At 36.7% G+C, this 22,464-nt stretch overlaps 2 protein-coding genes across 3 annotated transcripts; one reads left to right on the forward strand and one right to left on the reverse strand.

Annotated features, from left to right (window-relative positions):
* Positions 1-105: 105 nt before the first annotated feature.
* On the reverse strand, positions 106-9,380 carry LOC147564124 (dihydroflavonol 4-reductase-like1). Of its 2 annotated transcripts, none has more exons than XM_086643511.1 (6): positions 9,057-9,380; positions 8,274-8,632; positions 7,732-7,894; positions 7,470-7,618; positions 572-617; positions 106-422 (listed from the first exon to the last, which is right to left on the reverse strand). In XM_086643511.1, the coding sequence occupies exons 1-6, from the start codon at positions 9,196-9,198 to the stop codon at positions 373-375; spliced, it is 909 nt and encodes a 302-aa protein (XP_086499637.1). In that variant the 5' UTR covers positions 9,199-9,380; the 3' UTR covers positions 106-372. The 2 variants fall into 2 exon arrangements, with proteins under 2 accessions (XP_086499637.1, XP_086499643.1); XM_086643517.1 differs by having other exon boundaries at positions 144-422; positions 572-636; positions 7,473-7,618; positions 9,057-9,375.
* Positions 9,381-13,357: 3,977 nt separating this feature from the next.
* LOC147564125 (uncharacterized) lies at positions 13,358-15,342 on the forward strand. The gene is made up of 5 exons (XM_086643540.1): positions 13,358-13,501; positions 13,588-13,745; positions 13,840-13,939; positions 14,050-14,283; positions 14,749-15,342. The coding sequence occupies exons 1-5, from the start codon at positions 13,438-13,440 to the stop codon at positions 15,036-15,038; spliced, it is 846 nt and encodes a 281-aa protein (XP_086499666.1). The 5' UTR covers positions 13,358-13,437; the 3' UTR covers positions 15,039-15,342.
* Positions 15,343-22,464: the final 7,122 nt, after the last annotated feature.

Consider the following 22,464-nt stretch of genomic DNA (forward strand, 5'->3'; position numbering starts at 1 on the left):
TCTACTTTTTACTAATAAAATTATTATTTTTCGAACACATTAAGTGAACAATTCCACTCTAGCCCAAGCTAATTCATTTGGGTTCTCTAAATTATAAAAGTTATATTAAATATAAGATAAATTTCATAAATCTTGAGCTTAACTAGTAAAACCGAAATAAATTGCAATAGTATTTTAACTAAAAACAAGCACTCACAAAGTGTGCCTTATTTGTACGTATATAAATAAATAGAGTTCAAATATTGTAGAGATAATAAAGATGGATATGTTAGGTAGCCAATCTCTAGACAAGAAGATGGCCTTGTTGCTTAAGGGATTCAATGCAGTCTTCAAACATTTCTTCCAATCCTTTGAATTTCAAACCCAAACTCTCTATTTTAGATGTATTGAAGTCATAATAAGGCCTATCAAGGGTTTCAAACCTGCAAATTCACACATATTCTACCTTTAAACAATGTAAGATACATTAAGTCCGATATATTATGTTTAAATGTCTCTTTTGTATCAACTTTTTGTAGTAAGGAGACTATGCCCGCACATTATTATGGTAATAGAATATAATCGAACTAACCTTTTAGGTATTGGTAGAGATGGGTAGAGTTTTCCGAGGATAGAAACTAATGTTGGAATCGGAGCCTATTTTGGCTCGAGCCGACTCGTCAAACTCAGAAACGGAACGCGCCATTGCGTTCGTCTCGTCGAGCTCTACAATTTAGAGCCAAGAATCACTCAAATCCGATTCCGGATGAATGAGAAATTCAAGGTTAAAGTTTGAACGAAAAATCGGTTGAAATAGGTACTAAATTGTCAAAGAGGACAAATCAAGCTGGGGGGCATTCGCGCAAAGAGAACGCGATCCGATCTGGACGGTGGGCGTTCCTTCCGCGGATTTGCACAAGATCTAACGGTCCCGCTCATCTCCGCGACGGGCACCGAGCGGGACACGAGAGACGTTTTAATCTAGCCGTTCTTTTTCTGATCCAACGGCCAGATTAAATCCCGGGCGGGACAAGATGCGGGATTTCAATCCCCATCCAACGGATGGCGTTCTATCCGCGCGTTTGAGTCAGATCCGACGTCCCTAGATGAACCGACCCTATAAAATTCAGTTATAGCCCCTGGTTTCGAACAGCTATGTCTTTTGAACCCAAAAGACATTATACACCTATTCAATTCCTATATAAACCCATCAAACCCACTTCATTTTTCATCAATTCAATTCATTCTCTTCTTCTCTTCCCTTCTAACAATTAGAGGTTCTGGTTGGCCTAGAATATCTAATTAAAGAAGTTTTTTCTAGAGGTTCTGGATAGACTAGAATATCTAGAAAAGGAAGAAAGAAGTCTCGAGTGAACTTGAATTTCAGAAGCGTCTAGAAGATCATTCGCATTAGTCCAAGAGCTCATAATACTGACACAGGTTCGTCCGCTTTCAGAATATAGAAGTACCATCTTAAAATTCTGAAAGGTTAGTCGTTGTATCCCGAAGGCATTCACCCTAACGTTTGGTACTGTTACGGGGGTGTAAAATGTCTTAAGGAAAGAGAATTTATTCTTGCCTCGACTAAATTAACACCTATCACGGTTAGCCCGAAAGAAGGAATATTAATTATTCTTTATTAGTTTATCTCTCTATAAGTTAGAGAAAGGAAACTCTGTCTAAATCAAGCCAAGACAGAGAGAAATCGACTTATCGATTAATAACCAGAGAACAACAATCTTAAGACATTTTATTATTATTTCTCTGGTTATAAGATATTAATTTGGTATACTTTCTGTGTGTTTCAGAAAAGGAAATGGCACGAACAAGAACCACTCTGCGAGTTATTCCGCCTAACACAAATAATGGGGAAAAACCAGAGAAGTTCAAAGGAACTGACTTCAACCGATGGAAGTTGAAGATGATGTTCTACCTAACGACATTGGGTCTGGTTAAATACTTAACCGAGGAGAGACCCACCCATGCAGAAATAGAGGATGAGGCACAGCGTACCGCTGAAATAGAGGCATGGAAACAAGAAGACTTCTTGTGCAAGAATTATATCCTGAACAGTCTAGATGACGGACTCTATAATCTATATTCGGTTATAGAAACGTCTAAACAACTGTGGGACACCCTTATCAATAAGTATAAGACTGAGAAGGCGGGTGTCAAGAAGTTCATCGTAGGACGATTCTTGGACTACAAGATGACTGATTCAAAACCAGTTATGATCCAGGTCCAAGAACTGCAGAGTCTCCTACAGGAACTACAGGCAGAGAACATGATAACGAATGAACCTTTCCAGGTCCGAGCCCTAATTGAAAAATTACCCACGGGGTGGAAAGACTTCAAAAATTATCTCCGCCACAAGAATAAGGATATGAGCCTTGAAGAACTCATCCTAAAGCTTCGAATCGAAGAGGACAGTCGCATTGCCGAGAAGAACTCTGAAAGACTCTCGAATGTGAACGTCGTAGAGACCGGTCCGAGTAAGAAGCGTAAGCATCTGTCTAAAGACGGAGGAAAGCCGAAGAAAAAGACGAGGTTCGGCCTATGCTACAACTGTGGCAAACGAGGTCATATGGCAAAGGATTGTCGTTCCAAAACCGGCAACAGACAAAAGAAGCCGAATGACCAAGCCTCGCTGATAGAAGATACCGAAACTCAGAACCTGTGTGCTATGGTTACTGAAGCCGAAGAAGTGACTGAGAAACTTCAGAACTTGAACCTCTGTGCAGTGGTATCTGAAGTCAACCTGGTTAACAACCAGAGAGAGTGGTGGGTCGACACCGGAGCTACTCGTCACATTTGTGGTGACAAAGGCCTCTTCTCCTCTTATAACGAAATAAGTGAAGGAGAAACCCTGTTCATGGGAAACGACTCAACCACCCAGGTCAGAGGAAAAGGGAAGATCATTCTGAAGTTCACTTCAGGAAAGGAAGTAACTTTGAACGATGTACTTCATGCTCCAGATATCCGAAAGAATCTGGTTTCTGGTTCTCTTCTAAGTAAGAATGGGTTCAAACTAGTCTTTGAGTCAAACAACTTCGTCCTGTCTAAGAATGGGATGTATGTTGGGAAGGGCTACTTATGTGGGGGGTTATTTAAACTAAATGTAACCTCTGTAACGCCAAAGGCGTCTATTATTAATAAAGTTAATAATTCAGTTTATATTGGTGAGTCCTTTAATATTTGGCATGAAAGACTAGGACATGTGAATAACAAGTCATTAAAGAAATTAATGAACTTAGAGTTAATTCCAAAAGTCGAAATTGATTCAAAACGAACATGTCAAACATGTGTAGAATCAAAGATGACCAAGACATCGTTTGAATCTGTAGAACGAGATACAGAACCTCTAGACTTAATTCATAGTGACATTTGTGACTTAAAGATGGTTCAAACCAGAGGAGGTAAAAAGTACTTCATCACTTTTATCGATGACTCCACTCGGTTTTGCTATGTCTACTTACTAAGAAGTAAGGATGAAGCAGTCGATAAGTTCGAACTTTATAAAACCGAAGTGGAAACTCAACTTAATAAAAAGATTAAGGCTTTGAGAAGTGATCGAGGTGGAGAATATGAATCTCCTTTCGCCGAGATATGTGCGAAGAATGGCATAGTTCATCAAACAACGGCTCCTTATACACCTCAACAAAATGGTGTAGCAGAGCGGAAAAACAGAACCTTAAAGGAAATGATGAACGCTTTCTTGATAAGTTCTGGTTTACCTCAGAACTTGTGGGGGGAAGCGATATTATCGGCGAATCACTTATTAAATAAGTTACCCCATAGAAAGACCGGTAAAATTCCATATGAGTTATGGAAAGGAAGGATGCCATCCTTTAAGTACACGAAAGTGTGGGGGTGTCTGGCGAAGGTATTAGTCCCTCCTCCTAAACGGGTCAAGATAGGACCTAAAACTGTGGACTGTGTATACATAGGGCCCGCAATAAATAGTGGCGCCTATAGATTTCTAGTACAGAAGTCTGAAATCGAAGATATACACGTAAACACCATTCTGGAATCGAGAGATGCTAAGTTCTTTGAACACATCTTTCCTTTCAAACAGAATTCAGAAGTCTCATCTGAAAGTAGAAAACGTGTAAGAGATGAGGAAGAGGAAAGTCTAGAAACATCTAAAGAAGATGATATGGAAATCGAGGAAACAACACTCGAACCTCGAAGAGGGAAAAGGACAAAGAAAGCTAAGACATTTGGTCCTGATTTTCTAACCTATATGGTAGAAAATGAACCTCGGACTTTCACAGAAGCAATGGCTACTCCAGAAGCTCCATTCTGGAAAGAAGCTGTTAATAGTGAAATAGAATCCATCATGGGAAATCATACATGGGAGCTAGTAGACCTCCCACCAGGTTGCAAGCCTCTAGGCTGCAAATGGATTTTCAAAAGGAAATTGAAAACAGATGGATCTATAGACAAGTATAAAGCAAGACTTGTCGCACAGGGATTCCGACAAAAAGAAGGGTTAGATTATTTCGACACCTATTCTCCAGTTAGTCGAATCACCTCAATAAGAGTGTTAGTAGCTATAGCATCCTTATATAATCTGGAAATTCATCAGATGGATGTGAAAACCGCTTTCTTAAACGGACAACTCGAAGAAGAGATATATATGAACCAACCAGAAGGGTTCATAGCTCCGGGACAAGAAAAGAAAGTGTGTAGGTTAGTGAAATCACTATACGGGCTAAAGCAAGCTCCGAAGCAGTGGCACTTAAAGTTTGATGACACATTATTATCAAACGGATTTAAGATCAACGAATGTGATAAATGTGTCTATACAAAGGTAACTGCTAAAGGATGTGTTATTCTATGTTTGTATGTAGATGACATGCTAATTATGGGAAATAATTTAGATGTCATTAATACAACTAAAAAGATGCTTTCGAAATGAAAGATTTAGGGAAAGCAGAGGTCATTCTTGGAATTAAGGTTTCCAAGACGGCTGAAGGGATAAGTCTATCTCAAACGCATTACGTTGAGAAAATCTTAGAAAAATTCAGCAAAGATGACCTCAAAGTGGCGAATACTCCGATAGATCCAAGTATTCACTTAATGAAGAATACAGGGAGCGCAGTAAGACAATTAGAGTACTCTCGGATTATTGGAAGTCTGATGTACCTAATGAACTGTACTCGACCAGACATAGCCTACTCAGTTAGTAAGCTAAGTAGATTTACGAGTAACCCGAATAACACACATTGGAACGCCATAACGAGAGTGTTACGGTATCTAAGAAAGACGAAGGAGTACGGACTCCATTATACCACATATCCCGCAGTCTTAGAGGGATATGCAGATGCAAATTGGATATCAGATACCGACGACACTAAGTCAACCAGTGGTTATGTGTTTACACTGGGAGGGGCTGCCATATCATGGAAATCTTCGAAGCAAACGTGCATTGCTCGATCCACAATGGATTCAGAATTCATTGCTCTAGATAAAGCAGGGGAAGAAGCAGAATGGCTGCGACAATTCCTTGAAGATATTCCAATATGGCCAAAGCCGGTGCCTGCAATCAACATACACTGCGATAACCAAGCAGCGATTGCACTGGCACAAAGCAAGATGTACAACGGTAAGTCTCGACACATTCGTCGGAGACATAATACCGTTAAGCAACTTCTCTCTGAAGGGATCATAACTATAAATTATATAAGATCCAAAGATAACCTAGCGGATCCATTTACAAAAGGGTTATCTAGAGAGTTAGTAGTTGCATCATCAAAGGGAATGGGGCTAACGCCTAAGTAAATGAGTAAAGGCATGGTGAAACCCTACCTAGATGACTGGAGATCCCACGATCTAGGTTCAAAGGGCAACTGAAGCTATATCCTGACTCGACAGTAACACTGTAAGAGATCTCTATCTCTTACCCATTCCTAGGATGACAACAGTGTTACCTGCGTTGAGAGGTTAAGCATTAAGCTTTTAATTAATCCGAAAACTTAGAACTTGATTCTAACGTGAGGTATAGCAGGATACCTTAGTACGGATAACCTATATGTGTGTGAATTGATGCCGGTTCCGTGAGAAGGTCGTTTAGGCAGACTTCTCTAAAGCACACACGAAATCGGGAATGTTCAGGGCCGAAATGAACACAACCGAGAACCTAAGTTAGTAAGGGATTAGCTGTGTGATAACTATTTTGGATTACAATTCCCAGGACCCAGTTCAAGACGTAAAGTTCACTGCCGTCCTTGTAGACCTTGTAGTTATTCACTAGGAAAGGTTCAAAGTCGAAAGACTACCTTCTTCCGATGCAGCGAAGTTCCGCTTATGAGCTCTGTCAGTGTCAGTCTGTCAGTATAGTATGTCTGCATATATCATAGCATAAAACCTCAAATTTTCATTCATGTGGGGGATTGTTGGAATCGGAGCCTATTTTGGCTCGAGCCGACTCGTCAAACTCAGAAACGGAACGCGCCATTGCGTTCGTCTCGTCGAGCTCTACAATTTAGAGCCAAGAATCACTCAAATCCGATTCCGGATGAATGAGAAATTCAAGGTTAAAGTTTGAACGAAAAATCGGTTGAAATAGGTACTAAATTGTCAAAGAGGACAAATCAAGCTGGGGGGCATTCGCGCAAAGAGAACGCGATCCGATCTGGACGGTGGGCGTTCCTTCCGCGGATTTGCACAAGATCTAACGGTCCCGCTCATCTCCGCGACGGGCACCGAGCGGGACACGAGAGACGTTTTAATCTAGCCGTTCTTTTTCTGATCCAACGGCCAGATTAAATCCCGGGCGGGACAAGATGCGGGATTTCAATCCCCATCCAACGGATGGCGTTCTATCCGCGCGTTTGAGTCAGATCCGACGTCCCTAGATGAACCGACCCTATAAAATTCAGTTATAGCCCCTGGTTTCGAACAGCTATGTCTTTTGAACCCAAAAGACATTATACACCTATTCAATTCCTATATAAACCCATCAAACCCACTTCATTTTTCATCAATTCAATTCATTCTCTTCTTCTCTTCCCTTCTAACAATTAGAGGTTCTGGTTGGCCTAGAATATCTAATTAAAGAAGTTTTTTCTAGAGGTTCTGGATAGACTAGAATATCTAGAAAAGGAAGAAAGAAGTCTCGAGTGAACTTGAATTTCAGAAGCGTCTAGAAGATCATTCGCATTAGTCCAAGAGCTCATAATACTGACACAGGTTCGTCCGCTTTCAGAATATAGAAGTACCATCTTAAAATTCTGAAAGGTTAGTCGTTGTATCCCGAAGGCATTCACCCTAACGTTTGGTACTGTTACGGGGGTGTAAAATGTCTTAAGGAAAGAGAATTTATTCTTGCCTCGACTAAATTAACACCTATCACGGTTAGCCCGAAAGAAGGAATATTAATTATTCTTTATTAGTTTATCTCTCTATAAGTTAGAGAAAGGAAACTCTGTCTAAATCAAGCCAAGACAGAGAGAAATCGACTTATCGATTAATAACCAGAGAACAACAACTAAGTCATTATTTTCGATAACTTTTGAGTTACAAAGATATCTTCCTTTAGCATTGGGAGCTTCATACACAAGAATATGGCAGAGTGCTACATCATCAATATGAACATAACCCATCCTCCCATGCCAACCAAACTTCTTGGTGTCACCTGTTTTTATCATTGATTTTTGTTTAGCCTCTTACCCAAAATCAATTTCTTAAGACATTAGATTTGAACATAAGATATATACATACATTTGTATGGGGGGAACTTGAGATTACCTTGAAGTAACCCGATAACATCGGAAAGAGTATAGCACAAATCACGAGGAAGATTTGGTCCTACGACGAAGGAAGGTTGAACCGTAACCAAGTCGATTTGGTTTTCTTTGCAGTACTCCCATGCCGCCTTCTCAGCTAACGTCTTCGAAAGTGGATACCATATCTATTTTACATGTGTTACAATGAATCTCATTAGAAACTGGCTGAAGATCTCTAACGTTGATGATGTAGTCTAACTTCGGCTGAAATCTTTGGCCAGTGTCTTATGGTTGATTATTATACAACACTTTGGGCAGGCGACATTTGACCCAAAATGGTCCGAGAAAGCAAAATTTTCACTTTTGACAACAACATGGCATCATATTAAGGTGTTGTTTGTTTTTTATTTATTTTGAGATCTGAAATCTAAATTGATCCCAATTCAGGTTCCTGATGTTTATTATTCGTATTTAGGAAAATCTGAAATATTAACTGAATTAACTCAATGTTTGAATTGACTGAAAAAAAGACCCACATTTTAACAAGTCTTAGGAATGACCTACCTTTAGCCTTTGGCAGAGTTCTTCGGATGACCAGGATGATTCATCAAAAGGAATCTGAGGATCAAAATCATCCCTAACCCTTACAGTTGAAGAAGATGAAGTGAGGACTACTCGCTTGAGGGAAGGGTTTTTCTTGCATGACCTCAACACATTTAATGTTCCTTTAATTGCAGGGTCAATTATCTCAGACTTGGGATCTGAGTTAGGCATCAACACAGGAGATGCCATATGGAAGACACCATCACAACCCTTGATAGCATCATCAAAACTATTGTCAACCATTAGATCACCCTTCACCAACTCCAACCTTTCTTTGGCTCCATCCAGTCCCCAGAGATGTCCAACTTTCTCATAATTCTCTACACAATAAATATAATAAATTCCTTAGTTGTTAATTTAATTAGTACGATTTTCGAATGTTTTTTTCCTTAGATTTTTTACTCACTTGTACAATTTGTTTATTTCAAACTTGTTGGATGCAGTCATAAAGTATGGAACGAGTCAGACTTTAGACAAGTCAGATTTAGATAGTTGTGACTCTAGCGACTAATATCTAGACAATAAGAAAAAAAAAATAACAATGCTAAAAGAGACTAGTAGTAAAAGTGTAAAACCTACTCCAGACATATACGAAATCAACTGTCTACATTTTCAAGTCAACAGTCTTTCTCTATTTTGAAGGACTTCTGCACTGTCGATGAACGGTTGATTCTTATTTAGGTCTGCTTTTGTAGTCTTTCGTATTGCTTTTTTTTTTGAAAGAGGAAGGGAGGAATGACAGACCTGGATCTCTAACAGTACCAATAACATGATACCCAGATAAGAGTAATCGTTTGATGAGCCAAGAAGCAAGATAACCAGAAGCTCCAGTGACACAAACTTTGCCTTTGGATCCAACCTTTTCATCTCGATGATGATTATCCATATATCCCTTTTCTTGAATAAAGAAACTCTTTATCTCTTACACAATTTAGGCTCTTGGGGATCTATCTAGCAACTTATATAGACAAGTATTGAATTAAAAAGAGAAAGAGAAGCGAAACTAAAAGTAAGTTGGAATTAGGAAATCTTTTAATCAAGTAGATCACCTTAATTCTGCTTTAGTTTGATTATAGTATATCAAATTCCAACTTATAAGTTAGAAACAGATACCTCATGCATCTCTAACTTGCCCGGGGCGGAGGTGTTAGTGGTCTCACCCTGGCTGCAGCCCGGGTGTGACCCTAACATTTTCCACATAAACCCTAGTATTTAGTAACCCAACCCAACACTCCCTGTAACCCAGCCCGGCTCTTAAAAAACATAATTCTCTTTAGCCTCCTTTACACTCTTTCTTCCTGGTTCCCTTACTCTTTTCATTACTACTAGAAATCTTCTTTGTTCTTGGCTTGGGAGACTTGGAGTGTTGTTCAATCTAGAATAGGGGGCTACAAATGAAGTTATTATCCTTCTTCTATTCTCTTAGACCATCACTCAACAAGTAAGTCCATAATTTTTATAATCTTTTCAAACCCTATTTTGAAATTATAAAATTATAAAAGAGTGAAAGTGGAACTAGTTGATTAATGACTATAAACTTCTTCACTTCTTCTTTATAGTTCATAGAAGAAAAAACGCACTACTTAGATGTGAAATTGTGGATTCCAAAATCCCTAATAGAGTACAAAAATAATACCTAAAATTGATTGGAAATGGTTGGAATAATGGTGTGTTGATTGTCTTATAAGTAATAAAGTATAACATTGAAACTAAAACCTAAATTGTTGGAATAATGGTGTTTGGATTCCAAAATCCCTAATTGAGTACTATAAAAACTAATACCTAAACTTCTTCACTTCTTCTTTATATTTAATAGAAGAAAAAACATAGATGTGAAATTGTGGATTCCAAAATCCCTAATTGAGTACAAAACTAATACCTAAAATTGATTGGAATAATGGTGTGTTGATGGTCTTATAAGTTACAAATTATAACATTGAAACTAAAACCTAAGTTGTTGGAATAGTGGTGTGTGGATTCCAAAACCCCTAATTGAGCACTATAGAAACTAATACCTAAACTTCTTCACTTCTTCTTTAGAGTTCGTACTTCGTAGAATAAAACTAATACCTAAAATAGATGATTTTAACCGCTTAAAGAACCGAAGGCTACAACTTAGAATAATTTTATACTGCTTTTTGGTATATATTGAAGTCGTGGTGTCGACGACTTTTTTTTTTTTTTTTTTATATTTTTTGCGTTTTTTGGTGTACGTATATGATAGATACATGGTACTTATTTTGCCGATATACATATATATATATATATATATATATATAATAGTTATTCTAATATTATATAGATCATATTTTCGTTTGGGACCTTATTCAGTTAATTATAAACTCGAAAATTTAAATTTGAATGGCTATATGTACTTCAGATTTCAGCCCGTCCCTCAACCAATTCCTGGCTCCGCCTCTGCTTGCCCCCTTTCCATTGGATAATCATCCTCTAGGACCTCTACCAGTGGGAGAGAGTAAAAAACCTATGAAGTTAAATATATGGTTCAATAAATAATTAACAAGTTACGAAAAACAAAATAGAGAAAATGATTAAACACGTTGATGTCGATGACAATATATATCGTCCTCGAAAACTTCCTCTTCCCTATTTCTGAAAATCTTCCTCTCTTGTATCCCCCCAAACAGTGGACCAAAGGAGCTAAGTGATGTGACAGACTTGTTCCTCTAAAATAACTCTCAAACTTGGCATGTGGGTGTATGTAATCGACTCCAAAAAGATATTCTATTCAGGGGAGGAACAAGAATTTTCAGCTAGTCAGGGCAGGCTCAAAGTTACTGTAAATCAAACATGTAAATAATATGTATATGTGCACGAATTTGACAAACTATTATGTATGAATCTTGATAATCTTACATGAAACAAAGTAGATTAGTAGTTAGAAAATAGAGAGAGATGAAAAAAAAGGATAATGAGACTCTCCAACGAAGATCTAGGTTTGCAAACGCGACGTCAAGCACGAGGTGAAAAAGGAGAGAGATGATGAAAATACCAAATCTCTTGTTTATCCTCATAAAATTGGTAACAAAATGAGATGTAATCACGATAAAAAGAAAAAAATATAACAAAAAAGTTACTCAAGGGGCTATTTTGGAAGCTAATCAAAATATGAGGATCATTTTCGTGAGTTGGTCAAAACAGTGGGGCAAAACGGAATTAACTCCGTAGTTAAGGAAGAAAAATATAAAATTATGAGAAGATGCCCGCATGGAAGTACGAACCTATGACCTTCCGCGCGCAAGACAAGGGATTTACCACTAGGCTACGACCTCAATTCTGTCACACCTCTCTATGAGTTTTACAAATTCCAACCTGAGCCATTGCCTAGGCTGGATTACAAATAGATCCGCCCCTGGTTCTATTACACTCCGTAACAGCTATTGAATGGTCCTTAGCCAAATTGTCCTTTTATTAAACGTGACTACCCTCCCGTCTCACCTCCTAAGTAAAGGTTTCTAAGGAGAATTGGAACAGATAAACCAAACTCTCTATAAATTGTTTGTTTTAGTGAAATAGGATCAGTCAATATTTTTAATCTTTAAGTTCTCTAGGTACTTTTTAATTTGCAACAACTTTGCAACACATTCCGACGACTTTACTAATGCTAAATTCTTATCTGTATGAGTTCGAGAGGTCACTTAGGTTTCTAGCATGGTCATTTAAAGGGACACTCAAACAAAAAAGATATAAGCAACCAACAACCCTTGGTTGAAGTGGTAAGAGGTTAGTCTTCCTCCTTAAATGTCAAGGATTCGAGGCCCCGACAACCAAAAGAAAAAAAGATACAAGCAATGAACAATTAGCAAGAGAGCAAGAGTAAAAGTCTATGAAACCTTACAAACTCAACACCTTAGCCTATCAACCATCGGCCCCCACCCTATCATGGGCCGAACGAACAAGTATAGTACTGACACCCTTGTTCCAAGTTCCAAGCGTGCTTTCGACTTCGCTTCCTGATTTTCTATATATATACACACACCCAATTATTGCTAAAAGCGCCCCTTCCTATATGATCACCCACAAATTTTGAATGCAGGGCGCCTTTACTAATAATAGAAGACCTTTATGGAACTTCCCCTTTAGTTTTGCATAAGGGGAGAGCTAGAAGCACACATCATTTTTACAAATGACAACCATTATTAAAGGCCCACAATTCAAAATCACTATTACAAAAACACACTATTTGCACACACATCCAAGTTTTTATTATAAAATTTAAAAGATAACGTCCCACTCACTATACACCTGTAGCGTCGGCCAAATTCTCTCTCCCTTCACCACAACCATGAGCGATCTTTTTGTGATCTCCGTCCACACACACAAACACACAATTTGCGAATTCTAGCATTCTAACTAGATGTGGCACCAAACTACAATGATTGACGATTCAATTTTCCATGTATAATATCATCCATGCTAAAATTCATCAAACCTCAAATTCAAATCAATCTATTAACAATTTGAACATCTTTACCATAAGGGAAACCAGCATGCTATTTTGTGGACCCATGACAATAATTCTTCCAACTATTTTTAACATTCAAAATTTAAAGTCACGGCCTTATGGGTATGGGTTATGGCCCTTATGGACTCCCCACTACTCATAGTGACAATGACAAGAAAAAGTACCATAAATTGTGGATTGGTAGTACACTACTAGTACTATGACCCATACCCGGACCCGTTTCCATAGAACAAAATGAAAAAGCTAGAAAAGAGAAAAGGTTAAAGAAAGATTTGAAATTTGTGGGAGCATAGACTGACACTACCTTTATCTAACTTGGTTTGAACAATAAAATCTAATTCATCATAACCTAACAATTATTTAGTCCCCCATAGACCCATCAAAAATGTCCCAAACCCGAATCCCAATGACCCCACTTTATCCCCCCGTTGACTGATTTTGACTGACTCCTTCTGCTTCACTCTTCTATCTTTTTTTTTCTTTCTCACTTTTCAAAAGAAAAAGAAACAAAATTCTTCTCCTTCTTAAATATAGCTACTACCAATCTAGAGTTATTTCCATACTTGTCTTCCCCTTTGCCTTTAGGGTTTGAATATCTTCAACTTCAAGGTGGTGGTGGTGATTATTAATTCTCTAATAATGGCTTTCTCCTTCCCTTCATCCCTAGATTTGGATTTCCCATTTAACACAGACATGTCTATAGGTAATTAATTATCTATTTCTATTATTATTGTTTATTTTTTAAAAGGTGATTCAAAATTTATTTATTTTATATGTGTGTATGATTAGAGATGAAAGAAAATTCTACGTTGTTTTTGTCGCCCCCACCGTCTTCGGGATATTTACAAGATGCATTGATGGAAAAGAGATGTGAAAGCAAACGTAGACGGTTGTTATTGGATGATAATGACAATGGGACATACGTATCAGGAGATGTTGATAATTTGGTAATTAATTTTCCATTCAATATTTTTTTTTTAATTTTGTTATTATAATTAAATTAACTTGTAATTAATTAATATATATTTTCTCTTTGATCAGCAAAATTACTGGAACTTGAACTGGAATTGCATGAGTAGTGGTGACCCATGTCAGAATATTAACTATTTCAACCAAATCACAAATGTCAATGGCTATTCAGGTACACATATATATGAAAGTTATACATTTATATATATATATATATATATATATATATATATATTCTTGAGTATTATGAACTTATTAAATTGTATTTGGTTCTGGTTGTAGATGAACAATTGATGAATTCATCAGTGAGCAGTAGTGTAAGCGACAGCGAGATTACGTTGGGGGAGATGATTAGAACACCGCCACCACCACCACCACATCCCAAAGAAGAAGAAGAAGATGGAAGAATATCAGCTGCCAAATTTAAAACAATGAAAAATAGTTCATCTTCTGGTTGTTATAAGGATTTGTTGAAGAATTCTATTACTAGCAACACTTTTATGTCTTCATCATCAGGTAATTAATTATACTAATTGATTCATAATTATTTCCTATTGATTTTTTTCAATATGATCAGCCTAATTTCTTAATAATTGTTGTGGTGGTATTGAGGAGGTGGTAGTGGAGCGGTGGTGGTCTCGTGGACAGGTGTTGGTGGTGGTGGTGTAGTTGTAACGGAGGTGGGGTGGAGTTTTTGTTTTGGTGGTGGTGGAGTTGTATCCGAGGTGGAGTGGAGTTTTTGTTGTGGTACTGGTGGTGATGAATGTTCGGTGATGGTGACAACTGACAAATTATATAGATGTTTGTTGTATATAATCTAATTTATTGAAAAGCAATACGAAAAATCCACAAAATTGTACTTTCTGATTTTAGAGAAATACGTAATTTTTCAGTTGTTTTCAGCTTATTTTAAGTGGAACCAATCGGGGTAATAATTCTACTTAATTGTTTCTAATTATAAATACTTTGTGTTTTTTTTAGAGTGGAGTCCCCATCCTAGAAGAATGAAGAAAACAACTAGAGTGGTATATCCATTTGAAGTAGTTAAGTCAGGAGGAATAGGAGAAGGAGATATTACTCTTGAGGATATAAATGAGAGGATCCTCATGCCTCCTACTAGGCCAGTTAGGCATCCTGTTGGAGATTTCGCTTCTCGGCCGTGTGTTTCACCGGACGGAACTACTGGTCTTTCAGGCAAGGCTGTTATATCCTTCATCAGAATTCATACTCAAGGGAGAGGAACCATCACCATTGTTAAGACTAGAGGTTGAAGGAAGCCACTCTCTTTCCTTACAAGTTTATATGAGTATATAGAGAAATGACCTTCTGCCCGGCCACTTCGGGCTAAATCCCGAACACATTATGTGACCGCACAAATCTGAAAGATGTAACTCTGTCGGGATTCAGCTGAGAGAGTGGTGGGACATATTATCTGCAGGATGGAAATCTGTACCTATTTATGTTGGCCTCTACTGTGTAAATATGCATTATAATTCACCCTAGTAGGATTTTCTTATTGTGGTTGTCAATTGTATTAAATTATATATAAAAAAAGATGAATAGTTGCAAAGTAAATACCAACTCCAAGTGTTCTCTAAAATTAATCAATCTTTCACTGTTAATTTTTCTTTTCTTCCTCAGTGCAACTCCAATGCATGAGTTTGGACTCTCCCTTTTAGAAGTCCCTATATTTTGGAAGTCCTTCTACTTTTTCAATTTTAATTTCAAGCTCACAACAGAGACTCCAAAACCAAAATTATGTACGTCTGTGTTGTGAGCAGACCATCATTCCAAGACCATGACACACAATCTAATCTGTAGAGGAAAAAGTTGACATCCATTAGAAAACAGTATAAATCTTGTGTAGAACGCAGCGGAAATAAAGAAGACAATAAATAAAACGAAGAACAATTAAAAGAAAGATTAAAATAACTCTAAAACTTGATAAACTTTATTAAACTCAAGGGGATTTTCTCTTCAACATGAGAATAATGGACAGACTACATATCCTTTTATAGGATTTTGGACTTTCCTAGATAGACTTGAATTAGACTTTCCTAAATAATTAAAAGACTGCAACTTCCTAAATAGCTAAACTCAAATCTGGACCTTTCCAATTATTGGAAATACTAAAATAGCATAAATTCCTAAACCTAAATTCTCTAATAATCATACTAAAATTGGGACTTCCTAAAAACTACTCTTCATGGCCGGATGGCCTATGGCCCGGTTTGGTCATGGAAAAAGCCTCCACGCCGGGTGCCCCTGCATCAGCATCCCCTTCCCTCAAGAGGTTCGTCCCGAACAGTTTCGATGAAGAAAATAATTGGATGCACTCGCATACGATGAATGTCGTCATGGCGATCCTTAATTCCCACTTTGTACGAAAAGTGCATGAAACCCGACGGATGGAGTAAGGGACCAAGTTACGAACGATAAACTGAAACCCATAATGTGAAGAATATCGCGAAATCGATTGTAGTGAACAAACGTCCAATAAATTTCTACACCTGCCATCATCTTGTAGTTTGATGAAGAAGATTGTAATGACTATATTCATTTTTGTGAAAAAATTGATTTTGAAATTCATCTTCCAACCCATCACCTTTCTTGCCTCTTTTCTCTTAATAATAACTAGAATACTTTTCGCGAGGTTTTGATCGTCATATGAAGAATGAAACTGTAGAGAATGAATAAAGACAAACGAATCACCTGGTTCCCAAATAAAAGTACGTAAATTTTCAGAAATTGCAATAATCTGAGTATTGTTTTGAGTATCCTCTTGTAATGTTGTATAGTACTCAACTAAGTTTTTCGCAACCATTGCTTGTACACTTCTCCCATAATTCTGCAATTCGATGTTTCGTTGGTTCTTTTCACTTCCTTGAAGAATCTCTTCCACATTAAGCGTACCACCAAGGAAGAATCCTAACGTTTGGGTTCGAATATTGGGATCATTCTCAGTGGACTTGGAACCCGATTTTTCATTAAGTTTGTTCTTGCGTAATCTGTCTTCGAATTCTTTATGTACTTGAACCTCAGTTTCCTCCATGTACATATCTTCAATCATTGGCTTCCATAACCGAACTTGATCATTGATGAACCAGTTAGATACCTGACTCTTAGTAAGACGTGTTTGTGTAGCAAGCATAAGAATAAAATCTGTGTATGTTTTTGCAGAATCAAGCCCAACTGCTGGTTCAATTGATGAAACTACAATCTGCATTTGCTGGTAATATCGTCGGTACCCGTATACTCTAGTATCAGATGAAGAAGCGACATCTCTAGAAGCAACTGAGCCCATTGAAGAAACATCTTTAGAAGCGAAATCCATTTTCTCCTCATCAACCTCAATCATTCTATTTGTTACAACACGAACTTTGGACAGTTCACTGACCTCATAACCGAGATGTCTATGATCCTTCTCCATGGAAGTAAATTCTGGTATTGGTTCAACACTTTCAATAGATCTCGCTGTATCTGATCTATATGTTGTCCATGTCTTAAAAAGTGATAAAAGGGGGAAGGGTTGAAATCTGCAATCCTTGTGGTATATCATTAATGTATCTGGGAGATATCCATAATGATGCCACGAAATTATTTCTGCAAGAGAATGTGGACCGCGTTTCCTTCCCTCAATATCATCGAGCACCCAACATGATTCTTCATATGACAGTGGCATGTCAGATGAGGTCCAATTGACAGCATCATATTTCGAACTAGTTTGTTCAATACCAGTACTACTATTATTCAATTGCGGTTTCGTAGACGTCGCTGGTCCAAAGGAAGTAGTAACTCCACTAGTTGGCTTACATGCTAATGTAATTGGAAAGTTTGCATTCAAGTAAGCAAAACCCGTGGCAACATGCTCCGGATACTGCGTAAAATACTTCAATGGCACAGAGTTGATTAGACTTCCGTTAATGACAGGATACACAAGAAGTTCTTCGGACAAAAATCCAGTAGACAAACCTTCAAATAGTTGTTCTTGAATATACGGACCACACATCTGCCTAGATTGACTCACATACATCCACTCACTAACATATACCGGTTGGTGGAATTGGGGTAAGATGTGTTGAATGTGTGGGGATGGAGTTTGGGTGGTGCTTGTAGTTGGGACAGCAATATTGGGTATGTGTAAACCCGGGGTGCGTAAAAAATTTGTGGTATTGAATACATGGCTAGGGTTTTCATATGGGTGGTATAGCGGGCTAGGGTTTTCTTCACGTTTCAGGGTATGAATTGGTGTCACATAATGAGGTGAATACGATGGTGGCGGTGGATATGGTGGAGGAGAATACGGTGGTGGTGGTGGTGAATATGGTGTGGTCGGCACGGGATTTCCAAAAGACTGGTTATGATTTGGTTGGTCTATAGAATGATAGTAATATGGAGGGGAATGAAAAAAATATAACTTACTTGGTTCGTCGCCGGGTTCCCAATCATACGAACATGTCGAATTCTTCTTTTGATGATTTTCTTCAACTTGAATTTTGTCTTCATTGTTATGTTTTGAATAGTCCCATTCGTCTCCGGGTTCCCAATCATACGAACATGTCGAATGCTTCTTTTGGTTATGATGATTTTCTTCAATTGGAATTTTGTCTTCATAGTTATGTTTTGAATAGTCCCATTCGTATCCAAAATCATCCATATTCGACTCATCGAATTTTTCTGCCTCATAGTAGGAGAAGTTATCTTCTTGTCGATCATTGAAATAAATATAATCATCTTCCTCGCAATTCGATCTTTCTTCAAAAAAACTTTCATCACTATAAGACGAAGAATCCATTGATATACAAAAACTAACCTTCACGAAAGAAAAAAAAAATCCAGAATTTTGATGGCTCTGAATACCACTTGATGTAGAACGCAGCGGAAATAAAGAAGACAATAAATAAACGAAGAACAATTAAAAGAAAGATTAAAATAACTCTAAAACTTGATAAACTTTATTAAACTCAAGGGGATTTTCTCTTCAACATGAGAATAATGGACAGACTAGATATCCTTTTATAGGATTTTGGACTTTCCTAGATAGACTTGAATTAGACTTTCCTAAATAATTAAAAGACTGCAACTTCCTAAATAGCTAAACTCAAATCTGGACCTTTCCAATTATTGGAAATACTAAAATAGCATAAATTCCTAAACCTAAATTCTCTAATAATCATACTAAAATTGGGACTTCCTAAAAACTACTCTTCATGGCCGGATGGCCTATGGCCCGGTTTGGTCATGGAAAAAGCCTCCACGCCGGGTGGCCATGCATCAAATCTTTTGTTGACACTTTGAAGGATGATAAATGAAAATGTAATTTCGAGAGAAATATAAAATTTATAAACTTGCCTATGAGTTAAAACTAAATTGATGCATCCCAAAGTCCCTAGAAAAATTATAGAAAATACAATCGAGAAACAATATAACCTTTAAGGAATCAGAAAACTCGTGTAAAGAGTTTGAGGTTTTTTTAAAATTTTGTGTAATACTTCAAACTGAGTAAGGATTGAATCTTTATCTTTTTCTTTTCTGTAAATCTTGTATAAAAAACAACGAAAAATCACATGCAAACAATTAAATTCAAATAAAGCTGAGTAGAACTTTTGTAACTCAAGTAACAATGACGTCTCTCAATTTTCCAGCAATTCCAGTCACCAATATATTATATATTACGACTGAAATATTAAAAGTCCCCCTCTTAAACTTAATTTCTTATAATTTCTTCTAATCAGTCGTATTCTTTCTTTCTTTCTCTCCAATTGAATTTCTTATTCATCGAAAAGAGAGGAAAAAAGTAAGTTTCTTGAAATTGAAAAGAGTAAATTGATTTGACATTTATATTGAGTCTTGGGATTCTAAAATGCCAAGAAGATACGAGCAGGGTATGTTTGGTAATAAAATACCAACTCACTAACGGATTAAGGGACGGAGAAATGAAAAAGAGGCCAAATTATAAACCGGTCATCTTTAGGGGGTCATTTTGGCGAGTTGGTTATCTTTAGGGAGGCAAAATGGAATCCTATTATATAAAAAGATAAGAAGAATAGTTGCAAAGAAAATACCAGCTCCAAGTGTTCTCTTAAAGTTAATTAATTAATTTTTCGTTGTTAGTTTTTCTTTTCTTCATGTGTGCAACTCCAATGTAAGGGTTTGGACTCTCAGTTTTGGAAGTTCCTGAATTTTAGAAGTCTTTTAACTCTTTCAATGTCGAACTCCCGACAGAGACTTCAAAAAACTAATTTATACACGTGTGAGATTTTAGTTTCAATTTTTAACTACAAATTATTAGTTCCAACTATAAAATTTAAATACGACATCATTTAAAAGAGAGAATTTTAAAAAGATAAACAAAAAAAATAACATCGGAGAAAGAATAAAAAAGGATTTAAAACAATAAAGAGACTAACAAATCACATTTAAAAATACATAAAAATAAAAGAGTTAATTCCTATTTGTCCCTTACTTTGTGACCAAATTCTTTTATGGCCCCCTATTATCTGTAAATTCAAATATGACCTTCTTTTTTGATGTAAATATCCTAACTACCCTTCCAATGAATATTTTTTCAAAATAAAATAAAAAAGAAAAAATAAATTCCACCTCACGTTCCTCTCCACCACTTATCTCTCTCCACGTCACCTCTCTATCCAACTCACTTCTCTCTCTCCCCAACTCACCTCTCTCTCTCTCTCTCTCTCGCCAACTCACCACTCTCTTCTCCAACTCAACTCTCTTCTCCGACGAAGGTAGCCGGTCGGAAAAATTTTTGGTTGGTGACCTTCAAATTTTGTTTTTCTCTCATCTCTCTCTCTCTAACCACTCCGGGGAAGGGGTTTCCCTTCGCCGGAGTTCTGGTCTGTTGAAGAACAGACCAGATCTGGTCCGTTTTTCACCAGTACTACTATTTTTTATTTATATTTCTTACAATTAAGGCTAAAATATTAAATGTCTCCCTCTTAAACTTACATTTCTTACAATTTCTTCTAATCAGTCGTATTCTTTCATTCTCTCTCTAATTGAATTTCTTATTCATTTCTTACGAATTACAAAGTACTACTATTTTTTATTTATATCATAATATTTTCTCCTACAAAAGTAAAGATAAATTAGTTTTTTTGTACTAAACTAAAAGTAGTTGCAACAAACATTAAACAAGATTTGTAAGAGGTATAATCTTCCACCTTAGAGGTCAAAAGTTCGAGGCACGCTGAACAATTAAAAAAAAAACATTAAGCAAGATTTGTATGTAAATATATACCTTACATTTAAACGCAATGGCCATGTAAATTAAAATATTCTTCTTATTTTCTTTCCTCCTGGATGGAAGAAATAAACATTGTAAAAAGAAGAGATGAAATAAAAATAAAAAACTATAGAAAAAAAATAAATATAGGGCAATACAAATTAAAAAACACTAATTATTCTTATGAAGAAAGTAAAAAGTTAGAAGATATTGAGAAAAATGAATCTTCACACACGTCAATGTAAATTAAAAAGATGCAAAAAAAATACTATGTAATTCTCCATCTTTATCTTCATCACATCTTTTTCTCCTACAAGATTAATTTTTTTTTATTAAATTAAAAATGGTTGTCATAAAAAGAAATGAGATTACAATGAAGTTGACATCGATGGAGATGATAGAGTGGAGAAAAGAGGGAGTTTTTTTTGGAAGATGGAAAAGAGAGAGTTGAAATTAGAGAGAAAGAGAGACAATGAACTTCAATTATACTTATTTACCAAGTTGGTCGAAAGTGATGGGTGAACCTAGCATTTTCATAATCTTAATAGTTGTTAGAGGAGAGGGTCGAAACTGCTGGGTCACGTAACATGTCGTAATCTAAATGGTTCGTAGAGGACTGGCCGAGTGGGTCGAACTGTCACATATGAGTATTCTTAATAGTTGGTTAGACTAGAGAAGTTTTAATAGGGAGATTTTTTCTGAAAACCTGGTATTGTCATATAAGGAATTGACCCAATTTATACTTATTTGGAAATACTTGGAACATCTAGTTAGTTCATCACTTGAGCCGCCCCGGCCCCTGCCACGAACTTACATTTTTTTTTTGAAAGGCCACAAACTTACTTGCAATAGAGGAAAGACTATCGTCCAGCACAGGCCACAAGACAAATATTGGTATTGGAAGTCTTTTGCTTGCAAAAATGACATCAAACTCATTCCTCTTAAGACGAACAACTTTATCACCACCATTACTTTTGTAATGGAAAAATATATACATATATAGCCTCTCTTTTTATTTGATTCATTTATCTTTTGGAATGCACATGGAGATTTTGCCTTAATGTGGAATCTCAAGATGGATCGGTAATATTCTAATAAAAATTTATATATAAAAACAAAAGTTGCAAGTCTCGAGCAGAACCAACTTGATTTACGGCTCCAAAATTAAACATTAAAGTGGGGCTCCTATGGATTGATCATCACATTCGTTCTACAAATATCTATGATATCTATATTAGATTGTGCAGGTGTAAATTAAAATTAATATTCATGGAAATAAAATATGAGACATAGATAGTGTTGGAAATACTCCACCAGAGGTGTTCTACTGTTACGTTAAGGTCTCTTATGATTTACACTCTTAACTACTATCTTAACAAAAAAAAAAAAAAAAAATACACTCTTAACTACTAAGTTCAAATATAAATCATGCTACAAACCTGTTTCGAATA

Source organism: Eschscholzia californica, unplaced genomic scaffold (genome assembly GCF_041429995.1).
Source record: "Eschscholzia californica isolate CP2 unplaced genomic scaffold, dmEscCali1.0.p SCAF_1, whole genome shotgun sequence".
Taxonomy (NCBI): Eukaryota; Viridiplantae; Streptophyta; class Magnoliopsida; order Ranunculales; family Papaveraceae; genus Eschscholzia; species Eschscholzia californica.